We start from the raw sequence: 18221 nt of genomic DNA, 5'->3' as shown, positions 1-18221 counted from the left end.
CATCAAAATATATCACTCCAGAATTATTTTGGAAAAAAATGTATATAATATCTTAAAAGATTATTAATTTATTCAATAAATGTTGATCATACATTAGTTAATTGCAATAATGTTTTTATATATATATTTTTAAATAATACTATTCCGGAAAATTATGACCTTCATTACGCTTCGTTTGAAACCCTATATATACCGAGCTAATAATCCGGTTTGAGCTGATCGATTAATTTTACAGCATTGGAATGTTTTAGAGAATATTCTCAATTATAGAGAAAAATGTCGATAGAAGATCCCTTTTTCGTTGTAAAAGAGTAAGTGTTCTTAATTATATCCTTACATTGATGATATTTTACCTCATGTTTTGATCAAAATTGTTGGCAAAATCATTGAGTGTTGTGCTTAGCAGCTTTTACTCTTGGTCTTTATAAATACCTCTGCCGGGTCTGAGAGCATTTGGTTGCCACCAGTTTGTTTTTATGTTAAAGCTGTCATTGGTCATCATGTCTTATCATTTTATTTTGGTTAAATTCAAACATATGGCAGAAACCTTGGTTACACCTTAATAGTCTCAATGATTTTGAGGTATCATTTGCTTGATAATTTGATATTACACTTTTGAACAATATCTGAAACCTAGAATAATAAGTAGAGGGAGAAAACTAAAAGTATGTAGTTTAGGAAGATTTTGAGTTGCGAAAAACATTAACACTGATTTAATTACTATGACACAAAATAATAATCAAATTCAGGCTACTCTATATTATTAAATGCAAATGGCTAACTCATACAATCTTGTTTTTTAAATGTTGTTCAAGTACTACAATTTTTCCTTAAGAAAATATGTGTATGACATGCAAAGCTAGTTATGTACACACAATATTTGATAATTTTCTCTTTTTAAATCTCAGAGAAGTACAAAAGGCCATCCAGACCTCTCAAAACCTACATGACAGATGGTCAGAGTTGGTTAGTAATCCCAAGTCGGTGTCCAAGGAGGAACTGGAGTGGACAACCAGTGAACTGAGGAACAGTCTGAGGAGCATTGAGTGGGACCTCGAGGACCTGGAGGAGACAGTTGATATCCTCTCACAACAAGGCTGTCAAACAGTCACCCAATCATAATTCATATATGTGGTCCTTGTTTAATGTAGAAAACTGCTGAAAATTTTCTGAGAACTACTGAAAAACACCATTTTACTTGATCTTTTCCATTGACCTGTCGAATTGATTTCCTTTCATATATTTTAATTCATTTTGCAGAGAAGTTGAGCGGAAATAATTCTTAATAAGTGGAATGAGTAATTTTTTTTTTTTGGGGGGGGGGGGTACCAAGTAAATATGTTAAATAATTTATATAGACTTAAACCAACAACTTTTCATTAATGAAAATGATTCTCTGAGCATTTGTCATAAAAACAGAGAAGCGGGTATACATAGCTGTTTGCATGTAAGATAGAATTATAAATTACTGATTTGAGTAAAATGACCCCATTGATGGGTACATTTGCTGACTGTTATTTTGCCTTGACTAACTTACGAATTGTAGAAAAAAATCCAAGAAAGTTCAAAATCGATCAGAATGAGCTTCAAGAGAGGAGAGCATTTATTGACAGAAGTAAAGCCACTGTCAGGGTTAGTTGCATTCTTACTTTTATGTACACACAACCTACTGTATTCTGCAAAATTTGTGTATTTCATTGAATGTTCATTTGCAGCTGAGATTTTTTAACTTTTTTACAAATACATGTACTGAACACAAATTTTACGTTAATCATTGATAAAACAAAATGTACAGTAAAATAAATAACCTCTTTGATATGTATATTTTTCAACTTTATGATTATTCATTAATACAAAATGTCCATTCATGCAACACATAGGTATGATCTTGAATTCTTTAAGCCTTAAAAGGAGTTTTAATTTATATAATTGAATATTACAGAGAATGAAAGATGATTTAGCCAGTCCACAAGCCAAAGGAAAGGATGACGGGGATGTGCGCCAGGTACACCATTATTTATCATTCTTCCATCATGAAATCAATTCTATTTAGAACTTGATGAGTTATGGAAGTACCAGAGTAATCTATAAGAATCAACACTCTCATCCTCATGTCTCAATCTATGAGGTCCTGCACAATAGAAAGAACAGTAAACAGTCAGGTTTATCTCTCTTCCATAGGCTCTCCTGCATGGACAAAATAAACAGTATGATAAATATACAAGACTAGACCAAGAGATGGAACGATCCAACCAGAGATACCTGGACGATACCAGCCAACAGCAGCAGGTAACATGGGTTTTATAAGTAATGATATAATTACCATTATGTACCAAACTTACCTGTCTGATTAGAAATGACAGTTACCGTAATGTACAGTGTGGTAACAAGATAAGTAATGATAGAGTTACTGTGATATACCAGTGAGGCTACAATAATGAAATGTAACAATGTGGTTACAAGATAAGATATGTAGTTACAGTAATGTGTAGTGTTGTTACAATAGTCACTGACTATCGAAAAAATTATTGCTGAAGGCAGCAGTTTGGCAACAATCAATAGAAAATTTAATCAATAGTCACTAAAATTCTGGAAATATTTTGTTTAGTCAAATGGTTTAAACTTTTTTCTTCTCCATGTGAAAATAATGATGAACGAAACAACAGTTGATCAGGCGGATCCCACACAATATTTGCGTTGTGTTTTCATTAAAACTATCTGTCGGTAATTGTTCAAAATCTTAATGGTAACTCTAGACTTTTTGTCCAAATTTTATTGTCATTTATTTTTTTTTTATGTTTTCCTCTTCATTCAGTTTTCCTGACTTGATTAAAATATAAGTCTAGATTTAATTTAAGACAAGATTCCCATGTATTCAATCCAAAAATCTGACATGATCAATAAGTTTCTGGCTACAAGCCAAGAATTTGCATCTTTAATTGTTTCAATGAGTTCAGGATTGCTTAAATCAGTTTCTCGTGACATGAAGTGGACGCAACACGCTCGTGTGGGAACCACTTTATACATTGTCTATTTGCAGCACTGATGTTTCTGATTAAAATAAAAAAATTATCCAGTCACTTGACAGATAATTTTTTATGTCCCAGTATCTAGAATATGACTGTATTATATATGTATTAAATTTGTTTAAAGAAAAGTTCATTCATTAAATCTTGTGAACTATGAATTCTAAATAAAAAAGATGTTTTTATTTATGCCTATATATATATGCCTATATATATGTATCTTTTACTCAGGACGAAGTTTTGGAGTTTGAAAGTTTACATTCTCGATTTTATAATTGAATCTGTGCTGTCAATTAAATGTGATTATCAGTAGTGAAATTGGTTCCATTCACTAGTACTTGTGGTTACAAGAAAAGATATGGCACAGTAAAATTGTCATAATGTACCTATGTGGTTACTAGATAAGCAATGATATGGTTACTGTAGTGTAACTATGTGTTTACAAGATAACTAATATGGTTACTGTAGTGTAACTATGTGGTTACAAGATAACTAATATGGTAACTGTAGTGTAACTATATGGTTACAAGATAATGAAGGTTATATTTACAATAATGTAACAATCTAAGCACAGATAATTACAGCATATGGTTCTCATGATTCTTGTGTCAGTTTTGGTAGTACATGTAATAAAAATCTACACATATCTGACAGTCAAAGCTCATCAATGTTACATGCTAACATAATTTGTATATTGTTATTTAATTTCTAAAGACTTAAGAGTAATAACAATGAATTTGTATGCCATTTTGAATATTATTCACTTTCCTCCAAATTAGGATGTGTTTAATAACATTAAAGTTTAGAATAGTAAATATTTTTTCTCACAATCAAAAAACTTTATCCATGAAATAAAATGATTTTTTAATTTTGAATTGCGTTTACTGACAATATCAATTTATTCAGAAGAGATGGGCTCTTAAGACTGCATGTTGTCTGATTTGTAGATGATTATCAGATCCCAGGATGACCAGCTGGATATGATAGGGTCCAGTGTAGGAGTCCTCAAAAACATGAGCCACCAAATCGGCAACGAGCTTGAGGAACAGAATCTGTGAGTGTCCTCATTCTCATAAATCTGATCGACCAATACAAGAAAAATAATGTGTTTACCTGCATTATACATGTAGCACAATAATGGATGGTTTTTGTTTCTACACTTCTTTAAAATGTTGTTTTTGGTTTTTTTGTGCATCAGCACTTGTTAATCAAAATAAATCTTTCTTTGATTATCATATGATACAAAAGCCCATTTGATCATATTTACTTAGGTGAAAAATAATTAAATATTTGAGACTAAAAGCAAAACAATTGCACATATTACATGCATAACACTTATGATACATTATGTAACTTTTGTATAATTATTAAAATTATTAAAAGTGGCACATTGCAAAAACACAAGATATGTTGTGAAACCACCTACATGTATGATAAAAGATTAATTTATTTTGCATAAAAATAGGCAGTTAACTAATTACATTTTTAATAGCTCACCTGAGCCAAAGGCTCAAGTGAGCTTTTCTGATCAAGATTTGTCTGTTGTCTGTTCTCGTCACCATTTTCATTGTAGTAAACTTTTCACATTCTCATCCTTTTCTCTAGAACCACTTGGCCGATTTCAACCAAACTTAAAACAAAACATCACTGGGTAAAGGGGATTCATGTTTGTTCCAATGAAAGGCCACACCCCCTTTAAAGTGGAGATGATTTATAATTATCAAAAAAGTTTTTCAATAACCTTCTTCTCAAACACTATAAGACCATAAAAGCTTAAATTTGTATGGAAGCATCCCCAGGTAGTGTGGTTTAAACTTTATTGAAATCATGGTCCATGGGGGTAGGGTGGGGCCAAAGTGGGGAATGAATTTTTACCTAAGAATATATAGAGAAAATCTTTAAAAATCTTCCTAAAACTTTTAGGCCAGCTAAGCTAAAAATTGTGGGGAAGCATCCTCAGGTAGTGTAGATTTAAGTTTGTTCATAGTCCCAAAGGAAGGGACTTGGGGATCATGTTGTACGTAGAAAGATATTGAGAAAATCTTTTAGAAATCTTCTCAAACTCATTTGGCCAGAAAAGCTTAAAATTGTGTGGAAGCATCCTCAGATAGTGTTGATTCAAGTCTGTTCAAATCATGGGTATGATGGGGCCACATTTGAGGAGGGGAGAGGGAATGAGTGAATTTTTTACATAGGAAGATAAAGAGAAAAATCTTTAAAAATCTTCTGGAAAAGCATTCAGTCCAAAAAGCAGAAACTTTTGTGAAAGCACAGGTTGTGCAGAATAAAGCTTGATCAAACAATGATTCCCTACAGAAAAATGAGGGGTGAGGGTGATTTCTATATAGGAATAGAGGAAAACCTTCTTACATATACTGAAACAACAGAAGGGGCTTGGTATTTACCATAAAAATGTGTGAAAAAAATCAGCATTTTTTTTTATATTTGAGCAAGATCTACTTACTTTGTTGTCAAGATTAATTTGAATTTGATACTGTAATGCTGATTTGATAAGTTATGGCTATTTTGCTCATGTTAGTGATGTGGCCCATGGGCCTCTTAATTAAGGGAAAAAATTACAAAGGCTTACACTTATCAAGGGGGAAAGTCATATTAATACTATATTATTGGTAAATAACCCACTTAATAACTGTCGTTTTACAATCATTTTCATCTTATGCATGTATGATACTTAACTGTTTTGTCTTTCTGTAAAAAAAAAATAAAGATGTTTTATATACCAGTTATATAAAGTACAAAGGCCCATGGCTCTTTATGGTTTCCTGGAATTAAACTTCTGATATTAGAGTTGAGACGACAGAAGTAATATTCAGTCATGTATCAGCCTGGCTGTATGATCGACCAAAGAAATGCTATAAGTCATACCTTTTGCCAATGGTATCACATTGTTAGGTCATGTTTTGTCACAAATCAAAATGTTCTTTTTTATTTATTCATCGAGAGAGGCTTTGCTTCTAAAATTTACGTTTTCAACAATTTTACAACTTTAAAACCACTCTGTTCAGTTTGTATACAATAATCATGTAATAATTTCAGGTTTAAAAAGTATACCATCTCTTTCTATTTTGGGTGGCTCTTTTGTGAGACTACTGTTAGCTAGCATATATGCTTCTTTCAGCAGTTATTGAAAGCTTTACCTAACCACAGCTAAATGTGGGTCTTACGCTAGCTCTATTGTTCTTAAGATGACTTGCATTGCTAAAACTTCTTTGAATTCTCAAAGTTTTCAAAGATGGCTATTTGAATACTGGGTACTGTTTATTTTCTTTTTCTTCAAATGCCATGATAACAATGTTGCATGCATGAAACCAATAACCTTTAAAATACATGTACTATAAATGTATTTTTTATTACACATACTTAGTTACATTATAACTATATAAAGAAAATCTTTTTATTATGTATGTATAAGCAAAGGAAAGGATAACAAAGGATTAATATTTTCTAAGCCTATTATATAATTCATTTCTGGTAATCTGATATTTTATATCCAATCAGATAGGCATGCATGTTGTCATTTATTTATTGAGAATCTTTGTCTTAATTCTATGAATGCACTAAGAATCAATTTTTATTGCATGCAAGATCTTAACATACACTGGTACATATTTTCATCACTCACTATATGATTATCATTAGGGAAGTAGGGAAGTTTTATCAACAAATATCAAGGACGCAGTGAATTGTGTTCTTCCTTCAAATTGGATTTGGTTAAAACTCAATCAGTGTACTTTGTTTCAACAACATCCAAGGGGAAGTCAGGCAGTCATTTTATTTCTTGGTATAAATGATATAACAAATAAAAATACACATTGTTCCTGGTCATAAATGTTGTTATATGTGATGTATACTTGTTTTAATTTGTTTAGCATATTAGATGAATTTGGACATGAAATGGACAATACAGAATCCAGAATGGACACCACCATGAAGAAAATGGCCAAAGTGATGCACATGTCCAATGGTGGGTGGTCAAAGAACTGACATAAACAATGCTCTATACATTCTAGTCATTGAAACAGTCGCATCCTGTTCCTATCATGATACACAAGTCAGAAGCTTTCATATTAATGCTTTGTTAACTCCCATATACATGTATTTCTCCATAGTAGGAACCAAAAAAAAACCTGTTCTTGTGTATATAACATAGGCTGGATGATAAATATCATGAACACATTTGTGTGTATTACAGTAATTACATGTAATTGATGCTTAATGATACACATTTCAAAGAGCCTACTCTTTTTGTGTTATATATTTCCCTGTGTATAGTATCTTATGTGGAATGCTATTTATATATATTTTTTCTTTATTTCAGACAAAAGACAGTGGTGTGCCATTGGTGTTTTATTAGGGATTATTTTGATTATCATTTTACTCTTCATTGTTTTATGATAAATGGATGCTAAATACAAGTGAATATTCATGGAAGTACTTATTTATGGACAGATTAATTCATGTAGTACATGTACTATCTCCCACCTTCATCTCCCAAACACACACACACACACACTGCCAATAATTTGTAATGTTTTGGTTAGATTTCTTTTTCCTTCTTTATCATTTAAAAATAAATACTAGGTATGTATTTTTTTCAATTGCATGTACATTGTATACATTGTATATGTATTTCATTTTTTATTATAGATATTTTCTTCCCCTGTTCAAGATCCTTGTAAAATGATAATTAGATACACCATTTTCAATAAACATTCTCCTGTTCTCTTGTAACAGTTGTAAAAATGCCGGAAATATAAATGGATTCATATTTTTTCCCCACATTAGTTGAATTAATATTACACTACCCCTCAAAATGAAAAAAACAAATACATTATCAAAATAAATGTACAAAAACAATCCATTGTTTTATCATATTATGCAGGATTGGATCAATGTTCAATTCAATGAAATAATCAATGCTGACTGATTTTATCTCAAATTATCAACTCATAAGTACTTCCTCATATTAAGAGGATTAATGATCCAAATCTAATCTAACCAAACATTCTGATAGTGTATGTTTTTCACACCATACATGAATATATATTTAGTTTTATTTTTCGAATAAAAAGCTATTGAGAATATTTTAAATGCATCATATTGGAGTTACATCATGCACTTTTGATAAATTGAAAGAGAATATTTCTATAAATGGAGAAGGATACCACTTATGGCCGTTCAAAAAACACCTGCTAGGATATCTTTTTTGGTAGTTTCTCATGAGTTTGCCAAAATTAGATGAGATTTAGCTTGAGATTTGCTTAGATTAAACAGTAGTTACTGTAGATTTTTAATTAAACATGAAGAATTAATACTGTAGATTCCCTATTTTACGCGAGTACTTATTTCCGCGATTCAACGGTTTTCCATCAAATCGCGAGAACATAAAATCGCGAATGTCGAAATGTTATCATAGTTTCATGTAGTTTACATATGTTTGAAAATTAAAAGCGAGATTTTAAAATTCATGAGGCTGGCTTCTCGCGATTTTACGCGGATATTAATTCCTCATGTTTAATTAGGAATTTACAGTATCCGAGTGAAATTGCGAGAAACATCCCTCGCAGATTTTGAAATCTGGCTTTAATTTCAATTTCTGATAGTTGTGAACTACATGCAAGTATAGCAAAAGTTTGATACACACGATTTTATTGTCTCGCAAATTGATACAAAACAGTGAAATTGCAGAATTAAGTACTCTAATGAAATAAGAAATCTCAGTACCGTATTGTTGGCTTTTACCCATATTTTGTACACTATAGGACGGCATTTTAATAACCATATTTTTTGGAGGAACAGACATTATAACATTCAGCACATGCATGTTTGTAGGCCATATATATACTTAATTTTGTGCATTTGATTTCCTTCAAACTTAACACATGCCTCAGTTTTCAATAGACAACAAACTACCTGCAATGTAATCATCAGCTTATAATCGACAGTTTCAAATCTAATCAGAATCTTCCATAAATCTTTAGTAATGTACATGTAGCCCTGCACTGTGATTCTTTTTACTTTGACCTTGGCATTAGAACTGATCAACCTGTTCCCTATTGACCAGTCCAAAGATTCGTTTGCATGTGTATTTGCATCAGTATAAGCTGTAGATGTTATGTTATGTTTTATTTCCATAGGCCTAAATTTTCAGGGAAATCATTTGGTTGCATATTACATTTCATTACCGGTACTCAAGATCATAGGATTCACCCTGTTATACAAATTGTTGATTAAAAATTGTAAAGTTTGTCCTGTATGGTTTACTAAACCCTGTCTTATTCATAAAAACTAAATTTATAGAAATATGTTATGAACTAAACTTTTTTACTAAGCCGGTTAAGATAGATTTGAACAAATACAATTAAGATACATTAAAGAACTGGTTTGCTGGGAGAAATATATTGCGTACTTTGATAAGATTGAAGTGACCATTTGGTTTAGAGATGCAAACTATGACCATTTTAGCTTTTTCTACATATTAGTTATAGTATATTAGCAAGCTTTTAAGATTGCATTGTTCAATGAAATTTTTGTTTACAAGGTACAAGTATTTATTAAGTGTCAACATTATTGGATTGGCCATTTACTTCCTGTACTTGACCTAACCTTGACCAATTCACTTAGCTCTAAACGTTATAGCTGTACTTGGGATTTGAAATTTATTGAAATTATCAAGGGTTGTTATTTTAGGATAATTGACATACAATTGTAACATATCATTTGGTTTTGTTGCCGGAAAAAATCTTTTAATATATCTTAATAATAATTCAATGACAAAACATTGACCCCCTTGAATTTTGTTAAGTATTTGCTGTTGTACACAAATCATTCCTATATCTGTTTATTTCTTGCTTTCTAGAAAACAGAGTTGAAGGACACCCAAGCAAATGTAGAGTTTTATGTACATTTGATGTATACATTATAAACACAGTTGGTCTGTGATTAGTTTATTGCATGTGATGAACACTTGATTATGACATGTTGTACAATACCTGCTTGTTATTTATGTGTTGTTACATTACTTTATGGAGGTAATAGTCCTCCATTTAAAATGTACACTGCATTTAATGCAGACATTTTGTAAAAAAATAAACACTGAACATTTGATCTTTTTTGACTGTTTATTATACTTTGAGAATGTCACACCAAGAAGATAGTGACTTTATAACTGAGCTCATTATCACTATGTCATAGAGGTGTGACAGGCATTAGCTTAATCTGTGGGGTGTGACAGGGGCATTGACTTTAACTGTAATACCAAGTTACTAAAAGTACAAAGAAGACGTTAATGAACAATGTTAAAATTATTTACTATTCAGTTGAACTTCGATGATATCTCGAATACAGTCGATATGTCGAAGAGATTTGTAAGTTTCAACGACTTTTTAACTTTTATACCCTCGAATACTTGGATATCTCGAACTTTTTTAAACAGTCCCCTCTATATCGAGATAACGAAGTTTGACTGTAGTTCCTTGTGTGCCAGGATTTTTATTTACGTTAAGAGGGCTCAATGGTGCATGGCCATTTTTAATCTATACCAATCTTCTTTAGAAAAAGAGCTTGATCTGTATAAAGATATATACATATAGGAATTACATATACCCAAATTTTATATAGACATATTGTTTCGATTTCTTTTACAAAAGAAAAGTTTATGGCATGATCAATCGTGTCCGAAATTTTACGGTAGATCTGATGGTTAGTTTGTTGACCATCCAGCCTCCTAAACTTTTATTATAAAAGACAATTGTCAGTGGTTACAAGAGCAGATATAAATCTTTTATTGTTGGTTAGTACCAATTATTCCCGAATTTTTACTCGGAAATCAAAATAACAAATAAAAACAACATTATTATAAAAAGTTAATTTCTTTCACTCTAGTATCTTTTGTTCATATCAAACATTCAAACCAAGTCATTGAGATGCTACAATTAACGGATAAAGAGATTTGCTGAAGTTTTCATTCCATACCAGAACCAAAGGCAACATTTGCTCTTATATCACATTGCTTCGGAATGAACCAGAATGGACCGACATTCCCTCCTCAGCTGTTTGCCGTAACAGTTCGATATCATTCCTAGAACTGGTCGCATATTTATCTTAACTACACCCTTCTTTGTGTACGTTGACGTTCTTTGCAGGAAAGGGACAATGAAATGGTTGATTTAACGTCACAAGAATTGGGATAAAAAAAGACGAGGAAACAGATAATTGACACGATCACACAACGTAATTTTATTGGAAAAACCATACATGCACTTTTCTCAAAAATTACTATGCATATATTATATTTAATATGACGTACGAGCCAAACCATAGCTGTACTCATGCTATTTGTTTTCATTGTGGGAGCTTGACACATTCTGCCAATCACGGCAAGGAAATATGTCTTACCTGTGCTATTTTATGTTGTTTTTCTTGCCGCTAAATGAAGGTATACAACATATTATCTAACAATGATTTTCTAAGAAAAAGATTGCATTGAAGAAGATGAAATAATAATTGAAATGTCATACAGAGTTTATTTTGTGTGTTTATGTTATGTTCGATCGAATGTTTGATTTGTTTTTCTTAACATTGTTTTTCAATTAAGGAGGAGAGATGGCTTGATCTTTATTATTCGTTATGTTTGTAAAACAAGCTACAATAAAGGAATAAGGAATCATTCTTTGGGTATTATGAGGTCATCAAATACATCGGGGTGATCAAATCCAATAAAGCCCGAAGAGCTTTATGATAGATTCCACGGCCGTATTTGATCACCTCATAATATTCAAAGAATAATTCTTATTACTTATATTAAATAATTTTCGGCAATTGTAAGATTGAATATTAAAATAGCCATGTGCATCGATGACATGTATTGGACTATATATTACATGACATGTATTGGACTATACATTACAACATTCGATTCGCAGTGTTCACATACAAAAAACCCCCACTGAAAATGTAGATTCTGATTTAACAATTTTAGTAAATTAAATTGTCCAAAACTCTACAATATGTTATTAGATATATATATAAACCTGATTGTGAAGAAATTACTAAATCGTGGAAACAATATGGAATACATATATAGTGCACTCCGATATTCTTTAAGTGCTAGCCACTGGTCCAGTGAATTGGACCACATCTTCCTCTCACTGTGTAGCGAAATACGACTCTCGGCTCATCCCCCGGAGCTACATAGATGACCGCAATCTGACAGGGGACATCATCAAGGAGCTGGGGGTTGGTGTCTCGGCCTGGATCGACGGGAAAACGCAACACATCGGTTGTTTCCAAGGTATTTAACCAAAGAGAATCCTTAAGCACTATCACAGAGTTTATCTGTTTTCCCTTATTTAAAAGCGTGTTTCCGAGGATCCAAAAATATAAGAAATCTGATACCATTACAATCTGATACCATTACAAAACGTAAGAATAAAACTTAAATTTATGATTTTTTTTATTTCAGAAACGTGTCTAACGATTAAAATGTTACATCAAAAAGAAAACAGAAAATTACCATATGTCTGTGGTATTTTGATTTATTTCATTTCTGTTTTCAAAAATCTCCAGGTAGTTATAAATGATAATGTGTGAAGTTTGCCGTTTGATGTCTTGCCCTGTTTTCCTTGCTTCAATACCACAACTTTATCCATCTTTAACAACAGTGTTGGTTTGTTTTCAGATAAAATTGTCAATAGAGTTTACGTTAAGTTTTAAAAAGAACAGATTTTGAACAAAATTACGTCTTAAGACCAAAGGATTACCATTTTTTTTTCTTACCAAGTGTAATTAGTTCTGAACATAACAAAAGAAGATGGATGCATAAGGCGTGTAAACTGCCAATATGGGGATAGATAAGATACTATAAAATTAAAATATGAACAAATCTCATAATTTCTTTCTAAATTTTTGAAAACAATGTATATTTACTATAACATCGATTGATAACCTTTAAATTGGTTAAATATTTAGAATAGGTTGATTTAAACTGGCGTATGCGTGTCAAAACATCCAAATAGTGTCATTTTTAGAACTACAATGCCTTTTCTTTTATAGAGTGGGTCTTGGCTCCATATTTTTGTCATAGTCTATATAAGGTTTAAAGGAAATCAAACCGATTTCAATCAACAAAAACGTGGAGAGATGACCCACTATACTTTAAAAATGTCATTTTGTATCCCAACAATTGAACGTTTTAGAGAAATTCGTCAAGTCCGTAAATTCATGGTTGAAGTTGCATTTAGCTTTTAACAATGAAGTTTGTTGTAACTGAAATGGCTCAGTGGTTAGAGCACATTAGTAACATTATAAAGCTAGGATTTTTAGGTTGTGGGTTCGATACCACCAAAATTTTAGAATTTATTTTTCTTCTTATCGTTTTGTTAAAATATTCAGAACTGAATATAGTTAGAAATTGTGCTTTTGTAAACTTGTAATATACCATCATCTAGTATATTTTGTTTAAAAAAAATTAATTTGAAATTGTTTTTTACGACAAAACCAAATGGGCATTTGCGCTATCTTGTTCCCCCATCTTCTTTCATAATTTCAAACATACTGTCAAGAAGCGTTAACAATAGTTTCGCAAATCAATTTACCGGTATTGCTGTCAATGATTTCACCATCCAAATTTATTATACATAGTGAGGCCTATGGGTATTAACACTCACCTGACGGAGGTTCTATACCAGGAATCTAGGGACCTGTGCAATGTAACGAGCTTTGAATTGGACAAGTATGCGTACGCACTAAGATCGAGTTTAGCTGACCGTCCTCTGCGTTCTTCTCTATCAACATTCTGGCTTCCACATGCGAAGCTAAACCTAGGTATTGTTAAATTAATGCCTCAATTCGATGTCCTTCATAGAATTTCTATTGAAGCCATCTTTTTTTAAGAACTGTTGCATAACCTGAAATTATTTGGCTCCGCCATGCTTCCAAACACCACCTTCTTGTAAATGTTTCAGACAGCCGCTGCAGTTTTATCACTACGGGCCAGAAATCGCTGGAGACTTTGACTGGGGACTGTAGCGTTCAACAACTGGGCATCTGTATCAACAACACATGTTAGTGGAGTGTCATATTATCACGATCAACGCAGTGGCGTCGGAAGCAAATTGAAAAATGGGGGGGGGGGGGGGGTGGGCTAGACTAATCCTCAGAAATCTTGACGAAACTCCATTCTCATAATTATGAAAATCCTAATTCGTGGGGGGTGGGGGGGGGGGGGGGTCGAGTATACCTATAGTTTCAAAAAAAATTACCTACCAAATTTTTCCCCCCAAAATCATGACATTCCTATTCCGGGGGGGGGGGGGGGGGGGGGGGCTAGTATACCTGTTACTCCAACTACTCAATATTTCAATATGTTTTCAAGGTCAATTTCAGATCATCTTTAGTGATTTTAGAGATATAATGTTATCTTAGGTATCATCTTTTGTTATATAAGATATCTTTTATTATTTTAAAAGTCATTTTTGTTATTTTGATATCTTTTGTTATCTTAGATATCATCTTTTGTTATTTTAGATATATTTGTTATTTAAGATATCTTTGTTTTTTTTTTTAGATGTATCTGACTTCCAACTGACTGTTATGCTGGAAGTAAACCGGCCTACAGCGCCAGCAGTTTCAGCTTTATCATCAAAAGGTTTGAAAGATAAATCTGATGCTCAATGCACTTTTTTAAAAATGTTCATTTATAAGGGTCAGATTGCTTTTGTTAAATAAAAAACGTCTGTTTTAGACATCTTTACTAAGATGTAAATCTAAAGGACACAAGCTGAGCTTTCTTCTTACAAAATGTTATTCTTTGAAAATAACCCAGAGTCAATTTTTTAATAAAAATGAAACTGTAATTAATGATTTTTTTTATACTTTTAACTTATATCTCAAATAGTGCATGTGTTTAAGTATTGTTGTTAGTAAATGTTATTTATTTCTGTTAACTGAAGTCAGTTAGTACAATTATAAAAGATTCCTTCTAGCAGGTGCATTTATCCAGTTATTTAATGTTAAATCAAAGATGATTTCAATTCATTTGGACACATTAAGTTCTTTGACACACGCATCACAAAGATGAATTCACCAATAGATAAAAAATATGAGCATAAAGTTACAGTCAAACCTTGTTATCTCCAAGTAGATGGTACTGTTTAAACTTCGAGATATCCTAGTATTCGAGATGTCGAGAGTAAAATAGTTCAAAAATAAGTGGTTGGGACTTACAAATTACTTTGACATATCCATTGTAATCAAGATATCACTGTTCGGGATATTTAAATTCAATTGCATATACTTTTTCGGATTTACAAAAACTCTTGAGGATTTTTTTTTTGTTCTAACACATATTAGATATCGTGACTCATTGTTGGTTTTACAATGTTTTGGAATTCAAAGTGAACGATCAAGGTACTTCTGTTCGTAATGAAGAGGAAGTATCGACATTAGACGGGGGCCTAACGTTAAACGGTCACTGGGGGGAGCTCCAACAAAGCGCGGGAAACGACACGGACTATCTGCCGACAGACAGGTCTAATGAGAGAAACCTACTAGAGATTCAGGAGTACAGTGAGTGTTGCCGACGATTTACTATCAATTGGTGTCGGTGTTTGCGTGATCTAGCTCTTCTAATAAAACAATTACGTTAATAGAAGTTTGGCATATATTTGGATTTCTCAAGATATTTGGATGCAATGATGATTTTCCTAATTGTAAAACCTCTTTGTTAAGTAACCCTGACTAACATTTTTATGTTTCTTTAGTCATACATCTCTTGAAATTATGTTCCCAGTGTTTTTATATTTTTAAGTATCCTTCGGCGTGGCTGGGTTTAGCTTGGTCCTGGTTCTTGTTACCATGTGTATCAGTATTCTACTCTGGAAAAGGTGCGTACGCAACTCAAACTGTGATTCTTTTACAATCATAATTTTTTGTTGTGTCCACAATAATGACAAAGCAAATGCATATTGATTAATAGTGAAATACAATTCTAAGAGTTAAATATATTTTATTTAAAGCTAGTACAATACTTATTATCAAACATTGATTAATTGTAGATATATATTTGCATGCAAATGAGCAAATATATACACCTTGCGAATACAATGTCTGTAAACAAAGATGCTTTTGAGTACCGAGCAAGGCCAAATTGGAGATTAAACGTACATTGTAAAATAATACCATTTTTGCTTTTTACGATTTATGTATAACTATATATATCCCTAAAAGTCCTTTCATTTGCATCGAGACATAATCAAATTCGATTTTCTCATCACCATTTTGTTGTTTTCATTTTAAAAAGAGTGTCGTCAAAGCTGAACACCCTGACAAAGTATGTGTACGAGGTGAGAAAGCCCAGGAAGAAAACCAGGGGAAACAGGAGTGTGGCCTACGAGAGACTTCCGGTGTTCAGCCCCGAGCTCTCTACCCGAGTCAAAGTCCCCAGTATGCCCGACGAGAATCCTTACTCCCGCATCAACCAGAACAACACAGACTGAGGAGAACGTTATAACTGTTGTTGCTGTGTTTTCATTGTATAGTTTTATTTAGATAACTGTAAAAATGTGTGACTTTTCGATTGAGACTTTAACTGTTTAAGGTTTTCATGTGTTATATATTAACTAACACAAAACTTTCACCATGCTATATGGATTACATGGGATTATTTTTCAAGCGCCAGTTCTTAAACGTGTGAAATGTTATTTTATTTTGACGTTTAAGCTCTCCAAAGAAAGCTTACCGAAGAAATAAGCTCTAGTGAGCTTTTCTTGATGTTCCCGGGGGGGGGGGGGCTATTAAAGGTAAATGTGGCGTATTTTTTTCATGCTAAGAAATATTGAAATATTGATTGATTTATTTAAATATGTTATATAAACACGTATCTTCACAATAAATTACGCAGTTTATATCAATCGGGTTAAAAAGATATAAAAATTAATAAATTTTATAATTATTGTGGAGTCCACAATAAATAATCCCGCCTGAAATCGGTCACATGACACCACGCTCAGTCTATCACAACAACAATGGCGACGACGAGAAAGATAAGTATACCGTTAAGCAGCTGTTAAGTTTGACAGATTTGGCAAAGAATGAAAAAAGAGACAGACTGTTTTTATCATGAAGTTGTAGGGGTTTTACCGTGTCGTTGATGCTAAAAGCGTGTTTCATCTTTATTACACGTAATTAGCAATTTATCGTTCTACATTAATGAATAACGGAATAATAATGCTTCGGGTATCATCTGATATAAGAGTTATCTAATTTAAGACATGAAAAACGTGATTCTAATTTGTAAACAAACTCTTCTTCCATCGTGTTTTCAATACTAGGTTTTCCCGAATTTAAATGTTGAATACTTATTTAACTTCAAAAGTTTTCCTTAAAATATGCAATGATGTAACTAGTTCCTCATAAATCAAATAATAACTAGTATTTCCATTTAAACTTTAAACTTTTGTCCATTGAGATTTGCCTCATCAAACGGTGTAATATAATCCATCCTGTTTTTAGTGATGACACACACATCCACATTGCTTTCTGAGCCCAGATCATGAGATATACCAGCCTCAATTGCATCTTGCACAGATTTTTTTTGGCCTTCTTTTTTCTGTGAAACAAGAACCTAGTCATTAGGCGTGTGTGTGTATACCTTTCACAATGTCTAGCTGTTCCCATTTGTATCATTCTCTATGATTAAGCATTAACCCAAAATTTAATTTAACTCTTTCCAGAACCACTGGGCTTATTTAAACCAAAGTTGGCGTAAAGCATTCTTGGATGATTGGAATGCAAGTTATAATAAAAGCATTCTCAGGTACTGTAGATTCCAGATCGTTCAAATCATGATCTCCTTGGTAAGGGCCACATGTTTTTACTTAGAAATAAAAAGAGAAATTTTTTTCTCTGAACTGAAACAATAGGTATATCACTCCATTTTTCCAATATATTATAAATATCTACTGTTGCAAAATAAATATATTTAGGTAGTGTACAGGCAGTTAAATTCTAGCAATGTAATTCCTACCTCTATTTCCAAGTGGGACTCGGAGTTGGTTTAATGTGGATCCGAAATATGTGTTAATGATGTTTGTAGTGTATGTTTTAAAACGATTAAAGATGCTCAGTTACAATGGTTACAATAAAGATAAGGCCATGGAGTTCTTCCTCTGAATT

The 18221-nt window shown here is 32.3% G+C and overlaps 1 protein-coding gene across 1 annotated transcript; it reads left to right on the top strand.

Annotated features, from left to right (window-relative positions):
* Nucleotides 1-182: 182 nt before the first annotated feature.
* On the top strand, nucleotides 183-18205 carry LOC128155329 (uncharacterized). The gene is made up of 13 exons (XM_052816974.1): nucleotides 183-311; nucleotides 909-1078; nucleotides 1538-1632; nucleotides 1943-2005; nucleotides 2182-2289; nucleotides 3974-4080; nucleotides 6917-7011; nucleotides 7366-7389; nucleotides 12154-12339; nucleotides 12511-12573; nucleotides 15399-15614; nucleotides 15856-15931; nucleotides 16348-18205. Exons 1-13 carry the CDS (start codon nucleotides 277-279, stop codon nucleotides 16541-16543), a joined length of 1434 nt encoding a protein of 477 aa, XP_052672934.1. The 5' UTR covers nucleotides 183-276; the 3' UTR covers nucleotides 16544-18205.
* Nucleotides 18206-18221: the final 16 nt, after the last annotated feature.

This window comes from Crassostrea angulata, chromosome 7 (assembly GCF_025612915.1).
Source record: "Crassostrea angulata isolate pt1a10 chromosome 7, ASM2561291v2, whole genome shotgun sequence".
NCBI lineage: Eukaryota > Metazoa > Mollusca > Bivalvia > Ostreida > Ostreidae > Magallana > Magallana angulata.
This window is presented reverse-complemented; position numbering and strand designations above follow the sequence as displayed.

Bases quoted from the DNA above. Each gene is read 5' to 3' on its own strand.
- LOC128155329 (XM_052816974.1), top strand. From the start codon at position 277: ATGTCGATAGAAGATCCCTTTTTCGTTGTAAAAGA. The intron at 2,006-2,181 runs GTACACCATTAT...TCTCTTCCATAG, and splicing joins ATGACGGGGATGTGCGCCAG to GCTCTCCTGCATGGACAAAA. The intron at 12,340-12,510 runs GTATTTAACCAA...TTTTTATTTCAG, and splicing joins ACACATCGGTTGTTTCCAAG to AAACGTGTCTAACGATTAAA.